This window comes from Pungitius pungitius, chromosome 17, assembly GCF_949316345.1.
Source record: "Pungitius pungitius chromosome 17, fPunPun2.1, whole genome shotgun sequence".
In the NCBI taxonomy this organism is placed as follows: Eukaryota; Metazoa; Chordata; class Actinopteri; order Perciformes; family Gasterosteidae; genus Pungitius; species Pungitius pungitius.
In genome coordinates this window covers 4,444,000-4,461,667 of record NC_084916.1, presented here as the reverse complement: position 1 = coordinate 4,461,667, position 17,668 = coordinate 4,444,000, and the positions used below count along the sequence as shown (strand labels likewise).

The following is a 17,668-nucleotide window of genomic DNA, read 5'->3' as shown; positions in this document are numbered from 1 at the left end:
ACTCAGCAGGGTTTGATTTTGTGAACCCGTTTTTGGGAACCCGTCTGGCCCTCGGCGGCCCCCGCAGCGTGCAGCAGGCGTTCCGGTCACCGCCCTCGCCGCTCTCCAGGCCCCGCTTGGGCCTTCGCCTGTCCTGTGATTGCCGACGCCCGTCTCCGCCCGTCTCCGCCCGAACCGGCCCCTAAAACTGTGTTACCATAAAATAAACCGTACCACTTATTGTACAGGTCAAACTCTAACTTGTGAAAAGTGAAAAAAAACTTGTGAAAAAAATTACACTACTTGGAGATGGCGCAATTACTACAACAAGAAATATGTTATTATTACATTTTTAATTATTTGTTTCACTCTTATTTCACAATCGAAAAACTAATCAAAAATACAATACATAGTAACATTTACAATATTATGCTGTGATTTATTTTACAGTAAGTTACTTGTCACTAGCTGCCAGTTAATAAGTGTGATTCTTTCCACAGTAGTATATTGTGATTCATTCTATAGTAAGTTACTTGTCACTAGCTGCCAGTTAATAACTGTGATTCCTTTCACAGTAGTATATTGTAATTTATTTTACAGTTAGTTACTTGTCACTAGCTGCCAGTTAATAACTGTGAATTTCACAGTTTGTTCGTTACAGTGTGAGTTTCATTCTTTAACACTGTTAATCAAAGTGTACAACACTATTTCATCCTTTCATCACTACATAACTGAACAGTTCACAACTATGATGATAAATACATAAACACACTGAGGGGATCTGCCCAGTGTATCACAGCACTGCTGGGGCCTGTTTAGCTCCAGGGGCCCACTGAGGTATAAAGGCCTCGTTCTAGTGTGAACCAAAGGGAATAATTGTGTAACAATTAGAGTAACACACTTCCCACTGGGTCTGTGTGGGTGCAGGATGGAGTGGTTCTGGGAGCAGACACAAGAGCCACATCCAGTGAAGTAGTGGCTGACTAGATGTGCACCAAGATCCATTACATTGCTCCAAATATATAGTAAGTCTTGTATACGCACACTGAAAGACAACCGGAGATCCACCTTTAAAATACTCTCACTGTCATCAGGCTGAAACGTATATTCCTTCTTGTGGACGTGGTTCCATAAAGTGTCTCCTTTACTTGTGATTTCCTACATATTCCACAATGCCTGTTGAAGTAAAACTGAAAAGATGCTGAAGTTCCTCTTTTCTCTCTTTCCCTATTCTCTGTAGCCTTTTTCATATTTTCGCTCAACTCTTCATTCACAAAACACTACTTTCTCTGTCCTAGTTGTTGTGGAGAAGGTACAGCAGCAGATACAGAGAAGACCACTGAGCTCCTCTCCTCCAACCTCACCATCTTCTCCCTGAACAGCGGGAGGAACCCTTGTGTCGTCATGGCCATCAACATCCTCCAGGAGATGTTGTACAGGTTTGTGTAGCACATGAGCTTGTATACACAGGTGTGTGAATGAGTTCAAGTTCCCTGTTAAAAACCCTGTTCTGATCTGTGTGATCTGTGTGATCTTCAGGGTTTCTCAGAACGTGTAACCGTGATGGTGGTGTGAGTATAGACCTGAACCACGGGACGACCACCCTGGCCTTCAAGTTCAAACATGGAGTCATTGTGGCCGTGGACTCCAGAGCCTCAGCAGGCCGTTACTTGGGTAGACACGTTTTTATTCCTTACGCATCATATTAAAGATGTTTGCAGCTTTGAAATGTAATACAGAGGAACATGGAGTCATGCAAAGTAAATGAGGCAACAAAAGTAACTCTAATTACAAAATGTCTTCTTTACACAAATGTGTCCCGCTCTGCAGCATCCAACGACGTCAACAAGGTGATAGAGATCAACCCCTACCTGCTGGGCACCATGTCGGGCAGCGCTGCAGACTGCCAGTACTGGGAGAGACTCCTGGCCAAAGAATGCAGCTCCGTCTGCAGTGGTTTGAACATCAATGTGTCCCTTCTGACATCTAATGCTCTGTGTGTCTGTGTATTTGACTGTCTGCATACTAAATGTGTTCCATGCAGAGTTGAGTAAAGTATCTGGTCTACGAAAGAAACCGGAGAACACTCTGATCTGGTTTAGTTGGTTTGAGTGAAGCAAAGAGGTTCAGTGGTGAGGAGGACTGAGACTTTAACCCCACCCGGGCCGTCTGACGCCTCCCTGTGTTGAGTGTGTGAGGATATGAGTGTATGAAGACATGAGTGTGTGAGGACATGAGTGTAGGAAGACATGAGTGTGTGAGGACATGAGTGTAGGAAGACATGAGTGTGTGAGGACATGAGTCTGTGACGACATGAGTGTGTGAGGACATGACAGAGATGCTCACGAGTCCCAAAGCTCGAGTCCGAGTCGAGTCTGAAGTCTTTCGAGGACGAGTCTGAAGTCGAGTCTGAAGTGACCGTGTGTGCGACTCGAGTCGCACTCGAGTCCGAGTCTCAAACTCGAGTCCCCATGTCTTATCAACGTCCCTTTTACCGTAAAAAAACATACCAACAACTTTTTACTCCTCCTTTACTCTTTACTTAATGTTTTTTTGTGGTTTTTCCCATAAAATGAAAATACGAAGGGTAGCCGCTAAACCGGAAGTACGTAGATTTTCAAAGTAAGAATCGACGCAACCGTCTGTCATGACAGCGGTTACCAGGGTAACGAGGAGAAAAAGTTCATGAACGGATATAAATAAATAATCCTGGTCCGACGGGATGTGTTAGCAGCAGTAGTTGACTAAACTCGCTGCTCTTGTCCACGTATTGTTTTTCTTCAGTGAGCAGAGCAGAAACAGTTTAAGGAGATCGCAGAGTAAACGGTCCGCCGCTGCAACGCATACGTCCTGACGTCAGCGAACCGTCGGTCGGACCACCAGCGGCACCCCCGCCTCCCCGTCAGTGCCACCCAGCAGCGGCATTCGACATCTTTCTTGTGTGTGGCCGCGCGTGCCCTGAGAAAACAATGAGTTGGTTTATTTACAGTCTGACAGAAACCAATTGATTCCAGCAAAGAAAGAAATGAAGTACCAACGCTGTCGTTATCAACATCCACATGAATGTTAAAGTCACCCATAATAATTACCATGTCCGTTTTAAGGACCAAACTCGTTAAGAACTATGAAAATTCACATAAAAATTCAGAATAAGGACCTGGGGCCCTGTACACTATTACAAAGAGAACCGGCTGGATAATTTTCCAGGTTGGTTGTGAAAGACTGAAAGTCAGACTTTCAAATGAGTTATAATCTAGTTTAGGTTTAAGGTTTATTAAAAGGCAGGAGTCATAAATAGCTGCCACTCCACCCCCTCGGCCTGTGCCTCGGGGGATATGAGTATTAACATGACTTGGAGGAGTCGCTTCGTTTAAGCTTGTACTCCCCATCCGATAACCATGTTTCAGTAAGACAGAAAATATCAACATGGTTGTCAGATATTAGTTCATTTACTAAAACAGCTTTAGAGCACAGAGATCTAATATTCAAAAGTCCCCCTTTAATTCTCCTAGTTTGTTGCACAGTTGTATTGTTACATTTAACTTTGATTAAGTTATTAAATATAACTCGGTTGTTTACCTTTAACTTAAATAACAGTGTCCGTGGGGCAGAAACAGTTTCTATAGAGTTGATTACGCTGAGTGACTGCACGGAATGAAGCGCAGAGAAGTGTGTAAGTCTGCGACTCTGCTTCCTGGTCTGAACTCTGGGTCATGGATTAAGTCCATTAGGAAACTAGGTCAGGTTCTTAGAAATGAGTTGAGCTCCATCCAAAGTTGGATGGATGCCGTCCCTCCTAATCAGACCAGGCACTCCCCAAAACAACCCTGATGGATGTTTCTATTGATTGGTTTCATGACTTGGTCCCTCCAGGCTCTACAGGCTGAGGAGCAACCACAGGATCTCTGTGGCTGCTGCCTCCAAGCTGCTGTGCAACATGATGCTGGGCTACAGCCTCTTTATGGGAAGCATGATCTGTGGATGGAACAAAAAGGTGAGCTGTGGCTTTGAGTCTCACCGTCTGGGCCCAAACATGAGAATCCTTTTTCTTCCACTTCCTGTGAAGCAGAGCCTAGAAACACAAATGTCCTCACTGCACTAGATGATTGGGAGGTTGTCTTCTGAGGCAGGATGTTTAATGTGGATCTTTTATGCTCCTGTTGGATGTCTCTGTGTCTCCAGGGTCCCGGTCTGTACGGCCGCATGTTCTCTACCGGCTGTGGGAGCAGCTACGCCTACGGCGTGGTGGACAGCGGCTACAGAAAGGACATGGCGGTGGAGGGGCGGTCAACAGTGAGTCCACTCTGGTTTCCATCTAGCAGACAGCAACATCCGTCTCACATTGTCTCCGTCAGTCCTCTTTGGTCCAGACTGGTGTCTCCACTATTGGACGGGTTACTGGGATATTTCAGGACTAATTGTGTCCCTTTGGTGATCCTCTGACCTTCTATGTATCAACATCAAAGGTTCAAAAGGTCAACTTGTCCTTTAGTTTAAGAACTAAGAACATTTGCATGAAACTATTCTTACTCAAACTTTCTGTCACGGTTTGGGTCTGCTTGTCTTATTTTGTAGCTTTCTTGTTTCTCCGGTCTCTGGGTGAGCTTCACTTCCTGCCTTGTCTTGTGATTGCGTGATTGTCTCCACCTGTGTCCAATCACCTGCACCTCCCTCGTGTATTTAAGCCCCGTGTGCCTGTTGTCCCCTGTCGCGTCATTGTCTAATGTCTCCCGTGGTTTGAGCACGTCGGTTTTGGTTTTTGGTTTGCTTTTTGGAATAAAGAGCACTTCTCGTGGAAGACCCTGCGTTTGAGTCCTGCTTCCGCCTGCACCTCCACGCCTACGTGACACTTTCCATGAATTCCCTTTTAATCATCTCTGCTCATTCTTTTATAACTGCAGTAGGACAACAATTTACATCTATTTTCACTGCAAATTATTTCCTCCATTCAGTGTCAAGAAAACGTTCATCCAAGTTGCTTAAAATAAAATATATTATGTACAACTGACAAGGTTTCAGCCTAACGTTGTAACACCAATGATCCTCTGTGGTTCCTCACTTTTTCAACAGAAATATACAGTTTTTTCTGTTTTTCAAAGGGTTATAAAATCGTATGCAATGACTGTCGATTTGTGTTCCATTATAAAGTAGCAAATAGATAATATAATAAATTGACCTTAAGAGATGCATCAGAAATAAGGGAAGAGAGCAATGTATGTAGCCATGGTCTGTGACCACTGGAAACATCTGTGTCCTTATGTGTACATTGGAGTAATGTGTGTGTGTGTGCAGTGTACCACATGCAGCAGGACGGCTGGATAAAGGTGTGTAAGGATGACGTCTCCGAGCTGATCCACTGCTACAGGAAGGGAATGTTCTGAATGCTCAGCACTCTGAACACGACTGATGATGCGTTTCTTTCCAGAAGCTTCTTTGTGCACTTTTCTAGTAGTGATTTTGGAGATGATCCCACTGATGTCTCACAGCAGAGAAATGCTCTCCAAACGTTTCTTTCCTTCCACATGAACCTGAAGTCTACAGGACCAAAATGTCACTAAACTGCTGAGCTCATTGTGTGCTGTTTGTTGCTAGTGATGCAATGCAGGTGCTGTGTGTGTTGGTTCTCACATGCTTCTGTGTACTAGTGTGTTCTTTGTGTTGACCACACATGCTGTTTAAAATACTTTCACCAACACAACACAACAATCCCAAATACAGCCCTGCTGTCCTGTGATGATTGACATTAACCAACCAAGAGGGAAATTGAGTGAGTGGGTCACATGTCGATGAAAATTAGAAGATTTAGATCTTAAAGCATTTTTATTCTTTCTCTTACTGTTTTTCAGTCGTTTTACTGTCAACCACATTATTTCTTTCAAAGAAATCCTGTGGTCAAAGTTCCATAAATCTTTTTTCAAATAAATATTCAGCTATGAAAAATCATTTTTTAGATGCCTGGTGTGAAGGTGACATCAATTAGTTTTATTATTGATGGGCATGAAATGTGATTAAAACATACAGGAAGTGTAAAATCTTTTGTTAGGAATTAAAGTAGAAGTGCACCCCTAGTGGTGGGAAGTAGATTACATGTAACAATGTTTAGTATAGAATTGTAGTTTGTGTGATGTTAGATAGTAGATATTACAATTGGATGTTAAATGAAGTGAATGTATTATAGTCAATAACAATTTAAAGTCATATAAATCATATAAATACTGTACACATTAATATCCTGTCATGATGTAATGTTAAAACCTGGGGACGGAGTTTTTTCTCCTGTCAGGTATTAGTTAAGCAATTGGATGCAAGACAGCTGAATGAGGCAATGTGTTGCACCAGATAAACTGTGATAAACCATTAAGTACTGTGATCTTATATGTTGTGTTGTAATTGTACTAGTTATAAGATGAAATAAACTATGTATATGATGTTATTTTCACTCTTTGAGGCATAAAGCCAGATGTTCACAAGAGAATGCATTGGAATGTCAGGGACAGAAGAGACAGAGAGGGTTTCAGGTTACTGCAGCAGATTCACACCTAAGTGTGAAAAGGCTGGACCAGGAGGAGATACATTGAAGGAGCCAATGACATTCAAATACACCCAGAAGACCACCCCCCCCGGGAGCTTCAAATCATCGAACCGGGAGAAGAACAGGCAGATTTTTCCTGCAGCCTGATGAGTCACTTTTGACTTGGCCGGGGAAATCTCTATTTCTCGAAATATATCACTATTCACATTGTTTTTCACTTTGTAATTGTAGGCCTTACTCTTTGTTTAGTTATTAAATACTTTTTGATTTTTAAAACCCGAGCTAGTTGACTTTTGATTCACCGTATCCTGCCAGGACGAGAACAAAGGGAAGCTGGTCTCCCCTTCGGCCTTCAAAACCCATCACTTTCCAGAACTAAAGCTGTTGGGTGAAATGTTCAAAGCACTCGTGTTCCTGATGACTGGTGACAGTCTGACTATTAAATACTAATTATTATTAAATGATCTGGGAAGACACATGATGAGCAATCACAAATAACATGAATCACTTGTATCATTTCTTCTTATGGACATATAGAAATAAATATTATATATATTCTTATTTGACAAAGCAGCAAATGATACAGGAGAGAAACCTAAATAATGTTATTGTCACAGCAGTTGAAGCGTTGTTACTTTAGGACGCCATAGTGTGTGACCTCCCAGCAGAGAAACCTGGAGGAGTAACTGGTGTGTGTTTTCTCAACTAGACGGAGACGCAGACCTTAGAGAAGCCTTGACGCATGTCTCGTGTGTTTATGTCATGAATTGGGAGACTAAGATGCAGACCTTCCACCTTAAAGCATAACATGTGTGTGTCATCTCAAGTACATCATTCAGAGGGCTGAGACAGACCTCACAGGTACAAAAATGGAAAATGGAGCCACTTCATCTACAAAACCACAAGTGATTTAGAGCTTCACTGTTCAACTCCCGCGAAACCAAAAAGAAAAACGTCCATCGATCCAAAACAGCAGTAAGAAATATTCAATAACATTTCAATCAGTGTGTCCAAAATTTAAATAATATGATACTTTAAAGCTGATCAAAAGACACCAATATACATACTGATTTATTCAGAAACACTCAAATTATTGTTTTCTTCAGCCTGTTAATTACAATGTAAAGAAAAACACAAGCAAAAGATTTACACAATTGGAAAATAAATGTTCTAATGTCTATATTTGGTGTGTGTGTGTGTGTGTGTGTGTGTATGTGTGTGATTACATGATTCAACCAGAAACCCAAACAACAGAAGCATCAAAGAGTAAATCTGGTGGATTAGTTTGAGATGAACACACTCGTCTGTGAGGACTTTGATGCTTTCATTGATTTAAACGTCTCCTAAAATAATCCTCATTTTATTTCATCAGAGAAAATTCAAACTTTTTATTAAAATCAAACAACCCAAATAATTAAATGTCACTGTTGATGTTTCCTCACAGCTTCCAGATGTTCACCAACCCTGATTCACACTGTTTAAATGAAAGATGAATAAGCCATAAATTCACAGTTTATGGAGAAGAATGTGGAGACATCGGTTGTTGATCCAGAGGAAAATTCACCCATAAACCTGAAGAGAGAAACATATAAAACATAAAAGAGAAAACTAAATAATTTACCACAAACTACTATGACTCCATTTGGATAAAGATGTTTTAGTGAGTTCCTAGAAGATAATGTAAGAGCTTTAAATATCAGACTTTATCTGAGGAGCTGATGTGAAGCTTTGTGTGTCTTTCTCTTAATAATCTCACGTCTCATGGAACCAAACTGCACCTTTGTTGTAGAAAAAGTCAAAGAGTGTCTTTACATGAGAAGCTCCTTGTGCTCATACTGAGGGAAGCTTTGTGAAGCAGCAGCTGGGAATAGTTCATGTCCCACGTGGAGCTACTCACTGTGTGCAGGACGCTGACTTCAAGCTTTAGGATTCAGTTCCTCAGAGAGTTCAGAGCCTTCAGTAGAAGAACGGAGTTTGTCTGAAGAGCGTTTGGCTGAAATAAAAAGGAAAGAGAATTTTAGGGTCAGTGTTCTAACGGCTTCCTCCCAGTAGATACAATCTAAGTTTTTTATACCTATTTTCTCTTAAAATGACTATCTGAAGAATGTGTAGAAACAACAACAACATTTAAGTGTCTGTCTACAAAACAAGTTTTGTCTTAACCTGCTATTGTCTAAAAGGTAAATGGCACTAAACATAATATATGAAGAATATAAGCTAATATGATTTAATAACATGTATATAGTAATACATCTTACAAAGACATGAATTTGCTTCTTCTAGTGATGACATCATGACATCATGTGACTTCAGTGTCTCATTCTGGATGAAAGCATCAACTCAAAGCCTAAAATCAAATGCTCCTCAACACTGGTCTCTGATTGGCTCTCTCACCGTTCCTATTTCTCTTATACACCAAGAATCCAACCACAGCAGCGATGAGGCCAAGAACAGCCACAGCAGCGATGATGATGATGAAGGTGAAGCCAGCAGGTTTCTCTGTGGAGCACAAAACAAACAAAGAGTCTCAAGCTGAACAGATGAAGCAGGTCACAAGAGAAGAAGATCCACTGAACACACACCATGTGACGTCATGTCTTCATGATGACTGAGACACATATTGGATAAACTTGACTCTGTCTGATTCACTGATGGATACATGGATTAATCCCAGGATTTACTCATCTTTAAGGGACCAGTAGTTGTGTGAATGCAGATTCTACAATGTTCCACATTACAATAGTTCACCATGGACTCAAATGAAGCTCTTACCTGGAATGACTTTACAAAAGGATGGTGAAAAAGAAACTCATTGACAAAGTCAAATATTGACACATTTGTGTATTAATGTCGACTAGTAAACAGAGTTCAGAACTGTGGTTTAATTCTGATCGGACCTTTAAAATGACTACAATCAAAACGACATGAAACAAATGTAAGAAAACACAGCTTTCTAAAACCAAAAGACACAAAGTGAACAAAGTGAAGGTGTGCGTCCCTCCTTAAACGCTCCGGGTCTCAGACCTACCCGTGTTGGTCCTGGTCTTGTCCAGTTTGGTGACCATGTCCTCGTCCACACCAGACAGCTGGAACACACACTCGTACCTCCTCCAGTCTTCAGCAGGGACGGAGGACAGTTTCAGGTCAACCCTCATCTGGAAGGTGCCGTCGTGGTTGGGGAGGACCTCTCCGAGGTCCACGTCCTCATGGAGCTCCTCTCCATCTTTCCTCCAGAAGAGGGTGGCGCTGTCGGGGTAGAAACCTGTAGCGTGGCAGCTGACTGGAGAGGAGGGAGTCTTCTGGAGGAGAGACACTGAGGGACGCTCTGGAGACACGACAGAGGGATGGGTAAGAGGTTCCTTATTAATATTTAATGTGTATTAATATCACTCATTTTTTATATAATGTATTTAAAATGTATTTAAGTTCAGAAGAAGAATGAAATGGAAATAAATGTCTCTAAAGTTTCTTTGATTAAAGAAGGGAGACAAACAGATGAAGAGGGGTGAGACGGATTAGAAAGGGAGGAGGACAGTGTGAGAGAGTAACGAGACAGCGAGATGGACAGAAACACAGCAGAGACAAAGACAGAATGGAGGGACAGAGTGGGGACAGGTGTGAGGGAGGAAGTGAGGGAGGGAATGCAGTGAAGGAGGGAAGGAGGTGAGGGGGGGGAGACATGTGGGAGACACAGTGGGTCTCTGTGTGTTGCTGACATGTTGCTATGAAACAACAGAAGGTCTATGAGCATCGTGTCCATGGAAGGACATCAGGTCATGTGATCCTACCGGTTCTCATCAGAGAGCTCCTCCCGAAGTTCACGTACATCTTCAGCCACTCGGGACAAATCTGAGTCAGGTAGTTCTTTTCCTGTGCTATCTTAGCTCTGTTATGATCTAACTTCTGTTTGGTGATGACAGCCTGCTGTTGAGGAGCAATATATTGCTCTGTCTGCAGGTCAAATGATATGAAGTCTTCTCCATTATAACCATCCTGATAATAAACCTTGACCACCTTGTTGGTCTCATCATCCCATTCACAGCCGCACATCCTCTGGTAAATGTGGACACCTGAGAGAGAGAGAGAGAGAACATGTTGACATATGTGCTTGATAAAAGACTTTAGTCATCATCTGATTATCAACATTCATGTGGATTCACATAAATGATTCATCATCTAAATGATTGATGTTTCAACACTAAAATCACTGAATGTTTCTTATAAACACTGCAGTCCACTTTAGTTCATGAACTCTCATCTGTATCATACTCCAGATTTCGGGCTCAACACTGAGCAGTATTTCATTGATCATCATTTCAAACAGACAAGAGGAACAAGTCGTCTCAGTGAGGAACCTCAACTAGAAAATGTTGGACGTCATCTGATAAAAACCTGGAATGAAAAACTGCAGCATCGACTCCCTGAGATCAAGTAAAGCTCATCTAATGGGAAAAGTATTCATTATGTTTATATACTTTATAAAAAACTTTAAAATGTTTCAGTCAAGAAAAGACCTCAAACTGTTTAGTGTGTGTGTGTGTGCGTGCGTGTGTGTACTAACATCAAGGACACAAATATAAACATAAAGTGTGAAACATGAACCAACCTCCAGTTTGGTTGAAGCGTTGTTTTGCTGTTTCAATGTGGCCTTTGCTGACGTGCTGGTGGCCCATAAAGTTCTCAGTGTTCCTCTCCCAGTACTGAGGATCCTTCTCTGTGACTCTGCTCATCCAGGCCTGTCTGGGTTCTGCTCTCCTGGTGTTACTGTCATAGTGAAGGAACTCTACTTCATCCACCAGCCCAACAGACACAAACTCTGGGAAGTTTGGGACTCCAGAGGACGCAGTGTAGAAATACTTCAGAGAGTGAATCCCTGGAACCAAAAAGGAACCATTTTCACTTCTGATGTCACACTTTAATAAATCAATAATGATGTTGTTTTCCTGCACACAGAATTCAAAAGAAACACAGAACATCTAAGACACCCTGATAACATCTGCTGTGTTTAACAAGTCAATTAATACACAAATAAATGTTTACTTTGATATTTATGATGATTCAGCTTTTAAAAGCATTCTATTCTGGAATGAAACATTGAAAAAATCACATAATCAGATCATCATTCGTGTTTCTGACTTTCAGGGATAGTTTGTAAAACCAGATTTTTATTATTGTATAATGTTCTGTATATTTACATTTAATTTGATCGTTTACATCAAACTGTTTTATGTCATAAATTCTCAGGCGTTTCTTCTTGTGAGGTTTTAAACATTAACTTTGAACCCTGAGTTTCTTGAAGTGAAGTAGCAGCACAAACCAGTTCAAAGTTCATTTATTGGATCTTTTATTGCAGTTCATATGTTTAAATAATAATGTATTTATTCTGTTCTTTTCTTGATTCAACCGTCAAGAAACAATTAACTAATCTGACCAGCTTCTTGTGCATTTCTATATTTAAGCTTAATTTTAGAATATCTTTATAAAAAACTAAAGTATAAACACATGGACACAGATTAATATGCAAGAAACGTCTCCTCAGTGATTTGTGACTGACTTGTGACACCTTTTTTCAGTGGTCGCTGCCTTCACTTTCACATACAACACAGTTGGTGATCTGTTCACTAGTGCATTTTATTTTTTACTTTCATTTCAGATTGTCTTCTTTATTCTATATCCGCTTATCCTTTGGCCTTTGATTTTATACTGCTGAGTTAAATGGTAAATTTGTAAATAAAACCTGCCATTTCTCTTGCTATGTTATTTGTCTTGTTGTCCATTGTCTCATTGTCTCACTGTCCAATGCACCAAACGCCATGTCAAATTCCTTGTATGTCCAACATATTTTGGCAATAAATGTTACTGATCGATTTTACTTTCTATTAGTATCAGCTGAATAGAATAGTATTTAAAAGTCTCAGCACAGTAAAATGAGAGTTTGGAATTATGTTTCACAATCCTCTAATGTCCTCTGTGTCTGAATTCATCAAAGTCATATTTATGAGTTTTTATTTCAGCACTGGTCACTAAAAGGCTTTTTAAATCTGTCTGAGAATAGATCTTTTTCCTGTTAATACTTAAGACGTTTGAGGCTCATTCTGACATCATTAAAGTCTGAATATTAAATATTTCAGCTGATAGCATTTTTTAATATAAACACGTGACCTAAACTCACTGGATTCACTGGATAAGTTGTTGTTTTTGTGACTGAGACAAAGTTTAAAATCAACTTTGAGCTCAGACTGAGTTTGACATTTCTTTACTTCTTTCTTCTCTCTCATGAGACAACTTTACACACCGATATATCTGCAACAAGCCGATATCTACAAGGAATATTGATGACTGATTCATCGGTCCAGCTTGACTAAACAGCGTCAGTGTGACGTCATCTGTGACATGCCGCGTCATGCTGCTTCAAGAGCGGTCCCTCCGTTTAATGTCCCGAAGACAGAGATGGCAGATGTGAAGCTATTGGGCGGTTGCTGGGCGTCGCGAGGACTGGGAAAGGCGGACGTGAAACGCGGTAGGATCACTGGTTGAGCAAATAATCTGGCGGATCTGCATAAACTGTACTGTGACTGTATAGCATGTCAACTAGTTCAGATGGAGATCAGATGGATTGGACCATACACAAAACAGAGAGACTGAAAAGGGCTTTAAAAACAATAAATAGAGGGAAAAGTTGGTCAGAGTATAGCAAGACTGGGGAGGGAAGTACGAGCAAGAAATTGAGATCTAATCAGTCGGAGAAACAGAAAACCGACAACATGGAGAATGGGCAAGGAATCAGATGGAAAGTTATTATTGAGTTTAACCAGGACGGTGGACATTACCACCCGATTAAACTCACTAAGGCTATTGAGAAAGAGATTGGAAATATCATATTGTGGTGGCGGGCGTGGTTTCGGCTCGGCTGCAGGGGGGAAGAGGGGGAGTGGTCCCGGGAACGGGGCCAGGTGGAGGCAATGAGCCTCAGCTGGGGGGAAATAATCATTAATTGTGTCCCCACATAAGACCCAGGGAGGCGGCGAGCGTGGTGCAACGAGCGAGCGGGACGCCTCACAAGTGGAGCACGAGCTTCCTGGGAACAATAAAATATATTAAAATTGAATGGCCGATCAGACTCCTACCTCTCCTGACAGGAGAGGCGCAGACGGCGGCCATGGGGCTGCCACCGGCGGCCCGACAGGACTACGCGGCCGTGCGTAAGGCCGTAGTGGACAGGCTGGGGCTGCTGCCTGAGGATCACCGACGGCGGTTTCGGGCGGCCAGGTTGGGGCCGGAAGATAGGCCGTTTCCCTACGGACAGCAGCTTAAAGACGCCAGATGGCCGCTGCCGAACAGTGCCGGAGGGGGGCAGGCCGTGATGGAGAAGGTGGTACTGGAACAGTTCGTGGAGGGGCTTCCGGCCCGGACGGCAGCGTGGGTCCAGTACCACCGCCCGCCGACGCTGGAAACAGCCATCACCCTGGTGGAGGACCACCTGGCGGTGCATCCCAGTGGACAGAGGGACTGGGGGGGCGAGCCGCTCTCCACCCGACCAGCAGCCGCAACACGGGGGCGGAGACAGCAGCAGCAGCAGCTAGCGGAGCGGCCCATGCCGGCCCCACGCCGCTACCCACCAACTGCAGCGAGCACCGGCACCCTTTTCGACCCACAGAGAGGTTCTCAAGCGCCAGGGCAGAAATGTTGGAGGGAGTGCTCGCTGATGAAGGTGGGGCAGGTGATCCATCACCCTCCCCCGGTCCGGGAGCGACGTACCGCGGTCCGGTAAGAATCCAGGGGGTACACGCCAGGCGATGGTGGATTCGGGCTGTACGCAGTCCATGATACACCAGAGCCTGGTTTGGCCGGGGGCATTGGTGGAGGCATCGCAGGTGAGGAAAAGGTGTGTGCATGGGGAACGACGTGTCACGACTCGATGCCTACCCAATGCCCCGGGTCGACGAACTCCTGGACCGCCTGGGCACTGCACGTTTTTTTACGACCCTGGATTTAACTAAGGGCTACTGGCAGATTCCTCTGTCGTTAGAGTCCAAGGAGAAAACGGCTTTCTCCACTCTGTATGGTTTGTACCAATTTACAATGCTTCTCTTTGGCTTGTTCGGTGCCCCCGGCCACGTTCCAGCGCCTCATGGACGCGGCCGCCTACCTGGATGATGTCATCATCCACAGCACCACCTGGGCGGAGCACGTGCGGCTGGTGGGCGCGGTGCTGGAGTCGCTGAGGCGGGCCGGGCTCACCGCCAACCCGGGGAAGTGTGCAATTGGACGGAGGGAGGTACTGTATCTGGGGTACCACTTGGGGGGCGGGCAGGTGCGCCCTCAGGTGGACAAGGCGGCGGCTATTGCGGCCTGCCCGTGTCCCTAGACAAAAAAAGAGGTGAGGCGGTTTCTGGGGCTTGCGGGGTATTACAGGCGGTTCATTGCAGGCTTCGGGGACCTCACCAACCCCTTGACCGACCTGACCCGGAAAGGTGCGTCAGATCCGGTCCAGTGGTCGGAGCAGTGCCAGCGGGCGTTTGAGAAGGTAAAACAGACTCTCTGTGGGGAACCACTCCTCCACACACCTAACTTTTCTCTCCCCTTTACTCTGCAGACCGACGCTGGCAGCAGAAAGAATTCTTGATATAGATGTTAAAGCAGACCAGATTCATGAATTGTTAACAGCACTTGGAAACGGGGAAAATACACAAACTAAGGGTTAGAACACTAATTATGGTAATGCACATACTACAGTGGAACGCCAGAAGCCTCATAGCTAATGGTCAAGAACTTAAAAAATATATTTATGAATTAGATGTAGTTCCAGATGTAGTATGTGTACAAGAAACTTGGTTACAACCACATTTGGACTTCGTTATACCAGGGTTTAGTGCTACAAGATATGATAGGCCTAACAATCAAAATGGTGGAGGGTATGCTACCTTTCTCAAGGACGGGCTGGCATTTAGAGAGGTCCCTTGCACAGTGGATATGGAATGTATTATGGTCGAGATATGTAGTCCAAGGAAAGAGGGTCATATTAAGCTAATACTTTTTTAAAAACCCATGCAAAAAATTAATTACTGAAAAATTAAAAGAAATGGCAGGGAGTGTATACAGGAAAGAAATATGGTGTGGAGATTTTAATGCGCATAACAGCCTATGGGGCAGCAAGCATACAGATAGTAACGGGAACATAATGGAAGAAAGAGTACTGGTGTGCCTTAATAATGGACAGGGTACAAGAATAGATATGAATAGGGGTACTATATCATGCTTGGATGTTACACTGGTGTCAGAAAGCTTAGTTAAAGCATGTGATTGGCATGTTAAAAGTGAAACTACCATAGGAAGTGATCACTTCCCAGTTCTCACTATAATTAATACTAGAGATGAGCGAGTACAGCATTATCTGTATCTGTATCTGTTGAACCATATGAATTATCTGTATCCGTACTCGGACTGGGCGGGGCCTAACCCGAAAATGGGCGGGGCCTAACCCGGAAGTAAGAAAGATTTACCCCGTAAATTGTCGGGTTAAGCCTTTCTGCGGTTAAAACAGCATTCCTTCTTAATTCTTATCACTGATGATCATGAGAGAGAGAGGGGAAGTGTGTGTGTGTGGCTTAATTTGTAATATTAATATTTAGTTATTCAACACAACTAGTCAACGTCAGACACTGAGTGCGTGAAGAGAGCCAGCGGACGGTAAAAAAAACTGATGAGAGAGAGAGAGGGAGAGGGAGAGAGAGAGAGAGACAGAGAGAAAGAGAGGGAGAGGGAGAGAGAGATAGGTCAGTGCGTGAAGTAAAAAAAAAAAAATGGTTAGAGCCGACTGAAAAGAAAAACTCCGACAGGCAGAGACGCAACGCGAGTCGCATTCTTAAGCCCCACGTCTTAACAAGCCCCACGTTTACCTGAACTCTACTAGTTAAGAACAACAAACCGAAGTAAAAAAAAATAAAGGCGAAGAAATCGTTTAAATATATCGGGAAAGACCCGCGAGCCTGCTGACTGAGGAAGGGAGAGAGGAGTTCTGTGTGTGAGTGAGCCGAGCGGGACACAGCAACACAAACAGTATGTGTGTAGGGGAGGGGCGCTGTGACTACCAGCCAATCACAGAACGCAGACACGGACAGCTACCCAATGAGGACTTTTATTCAATCCGAGCACAGATATTGACTCGTATTACTCGTATAATACTCGTACTCGGCAAAAGTGCTTTATCCGTACCGGATACTCGTTTCAGCCGAGTATCCGACTCATCTCTAATTAATACACACATTTGTATCCAAGAAGGGATGTCCATAACCAGATGGTGTTTTGAGAAAACAGAATGGGAAAAATTTAGGGCATGTTGTGAAGAGTCAGTTAATCTGGTAACATTTGATGGAAATATAGAAGAATGTACAAAGCAAGTTACACATTTGTGGTGGCGGGGTGTGGTTAGCGCAGCTGCAGGGGGCGAGAACGGGGGAGTGGTTCAGGGAACGCTGCCGGGGGTTAATTAGCGCAGCTGGCCAGCGTCAGGATGATTGTGTGTTCCCCATTAAAACAGTGAGCAGGACGCGGAGGCGCGGTGGAGCAAGGACTCAGGAGCAGAGCGGGTCGAAGCGACGCCAGCAGCGGCAAAGCAGAACGGCAGAAACCACTGTGCAAGAACACGAATAAAGAAGCGTTCCGCAGTACGACGAGTGTCCGTGCCCTTATTCCGTAGAACCCGGCAAACGATAGCCAGGAACGGCTACAACATTATAAACTCAGCAATACGGAGTATCCCACAAAGAACAACAAAGGGAAGGAAAAAAGTGGTACCTCGGTGGAATGAGGACTGTAGCAGAGCCGTTAAAGAACGAAACAAGGCATTTAGAACATTAAAGAAAAAGCTTTCATACGAGAATGTTATAGATTATCAAAGGAAAAGGGCTGTGGCACGTAGGACAATAAAGTTGTCACGGTTTGGTCTCTTTCCCTGTTTTAGTTTGAAGTTTCATGTTCCTTGTGGTCCTGGGTTAAATTCACTTCCTGCCTTGTCTTGTGATTGCTTGAGTGTTTCCACCTGTGTCCAATCACCTGCACCTCCCTTGTGTATTTAAGCCCCGTGTGCCAGTGGTCCTTTGTCGCGTCATTGTCCATGTTACTCGTTGGTGGTGCACCTTGTCCTGGTTTTTGTCT

The 17,668-nt window shown here is 43.5% G+C and overlaps 2 protein-coding genes across 3 annotated transcripts in view; one reads left to right on the top strand and one right to left on the bottom strand.

Moving 5' to 3' along the window:
- The window catches only part of LOC119218711 (class I histocompatibility antigen, F10 alpha chain-like), a 44,682-nt gene that overhangs the window by 22,688 nt on the left and 4,326 nt on the right, over positions 1 to 17,668 (bottom strand). The window contains exons 2-7 of one of the 2 annotated variants that reach the window (XM_037473311.2): positions 11,118 to 11,384; positions 10,300 to 10,581; positions 9,540 to 9,836; positions 8,906 to 9,010; positions 8,409 to 8,504; positions 7,855 to 8,083 (exon numbers count right to left, since the gene is read on the bottom strand). In XM_037473311.2, coding sequence (XP_037329208.2) covers positions 8,428 to 8,504; positions 8,906 to 9,010; positions 9,540 to 9,836; positions 10,300 to 10,581; positions 11,118 to 11,384 — 1,028 coding nt within the window. In that variant the 3' untranslated portion in view covers positions 7,855 to 8,083; positions 8,409 to 8,427. Of the gene's footprint in view, positions 1 to 7,854; positions 8,084 to 8,408; positions 8,505 to 8,905; positions 9,011 to 9,539; positions 9,837 to 10,299; positions 10,582 to 11,117; positions 11,385 to 17,668 lie in introns of those variants that run through there. The other variant, XM_062558327.1, reaches the window with a different exon arrangement.
- On the top strand, positions 1,458 to 7,185 carry LOC134107151 (proteasome subunit beta type-8-like). The gene is made up of 6 exons (XM_062558624.1): positions 1,458 to 1,467; positions 1,519 to 1,653; positions 1,810 to 1,918; positions 3,850 to 3,973; positions 4,162 to 4,333; positions 5,272 to 7,185. Exons 1-6 carry the CDS (start codon positions 1,458 to 1,460, stop codon positions 5,358 to 5,360), a joined length of 639 nt encoding a protein of 212 aa, XP_062414608.1. The 3' UTR covers positions 5,361 to 7,185.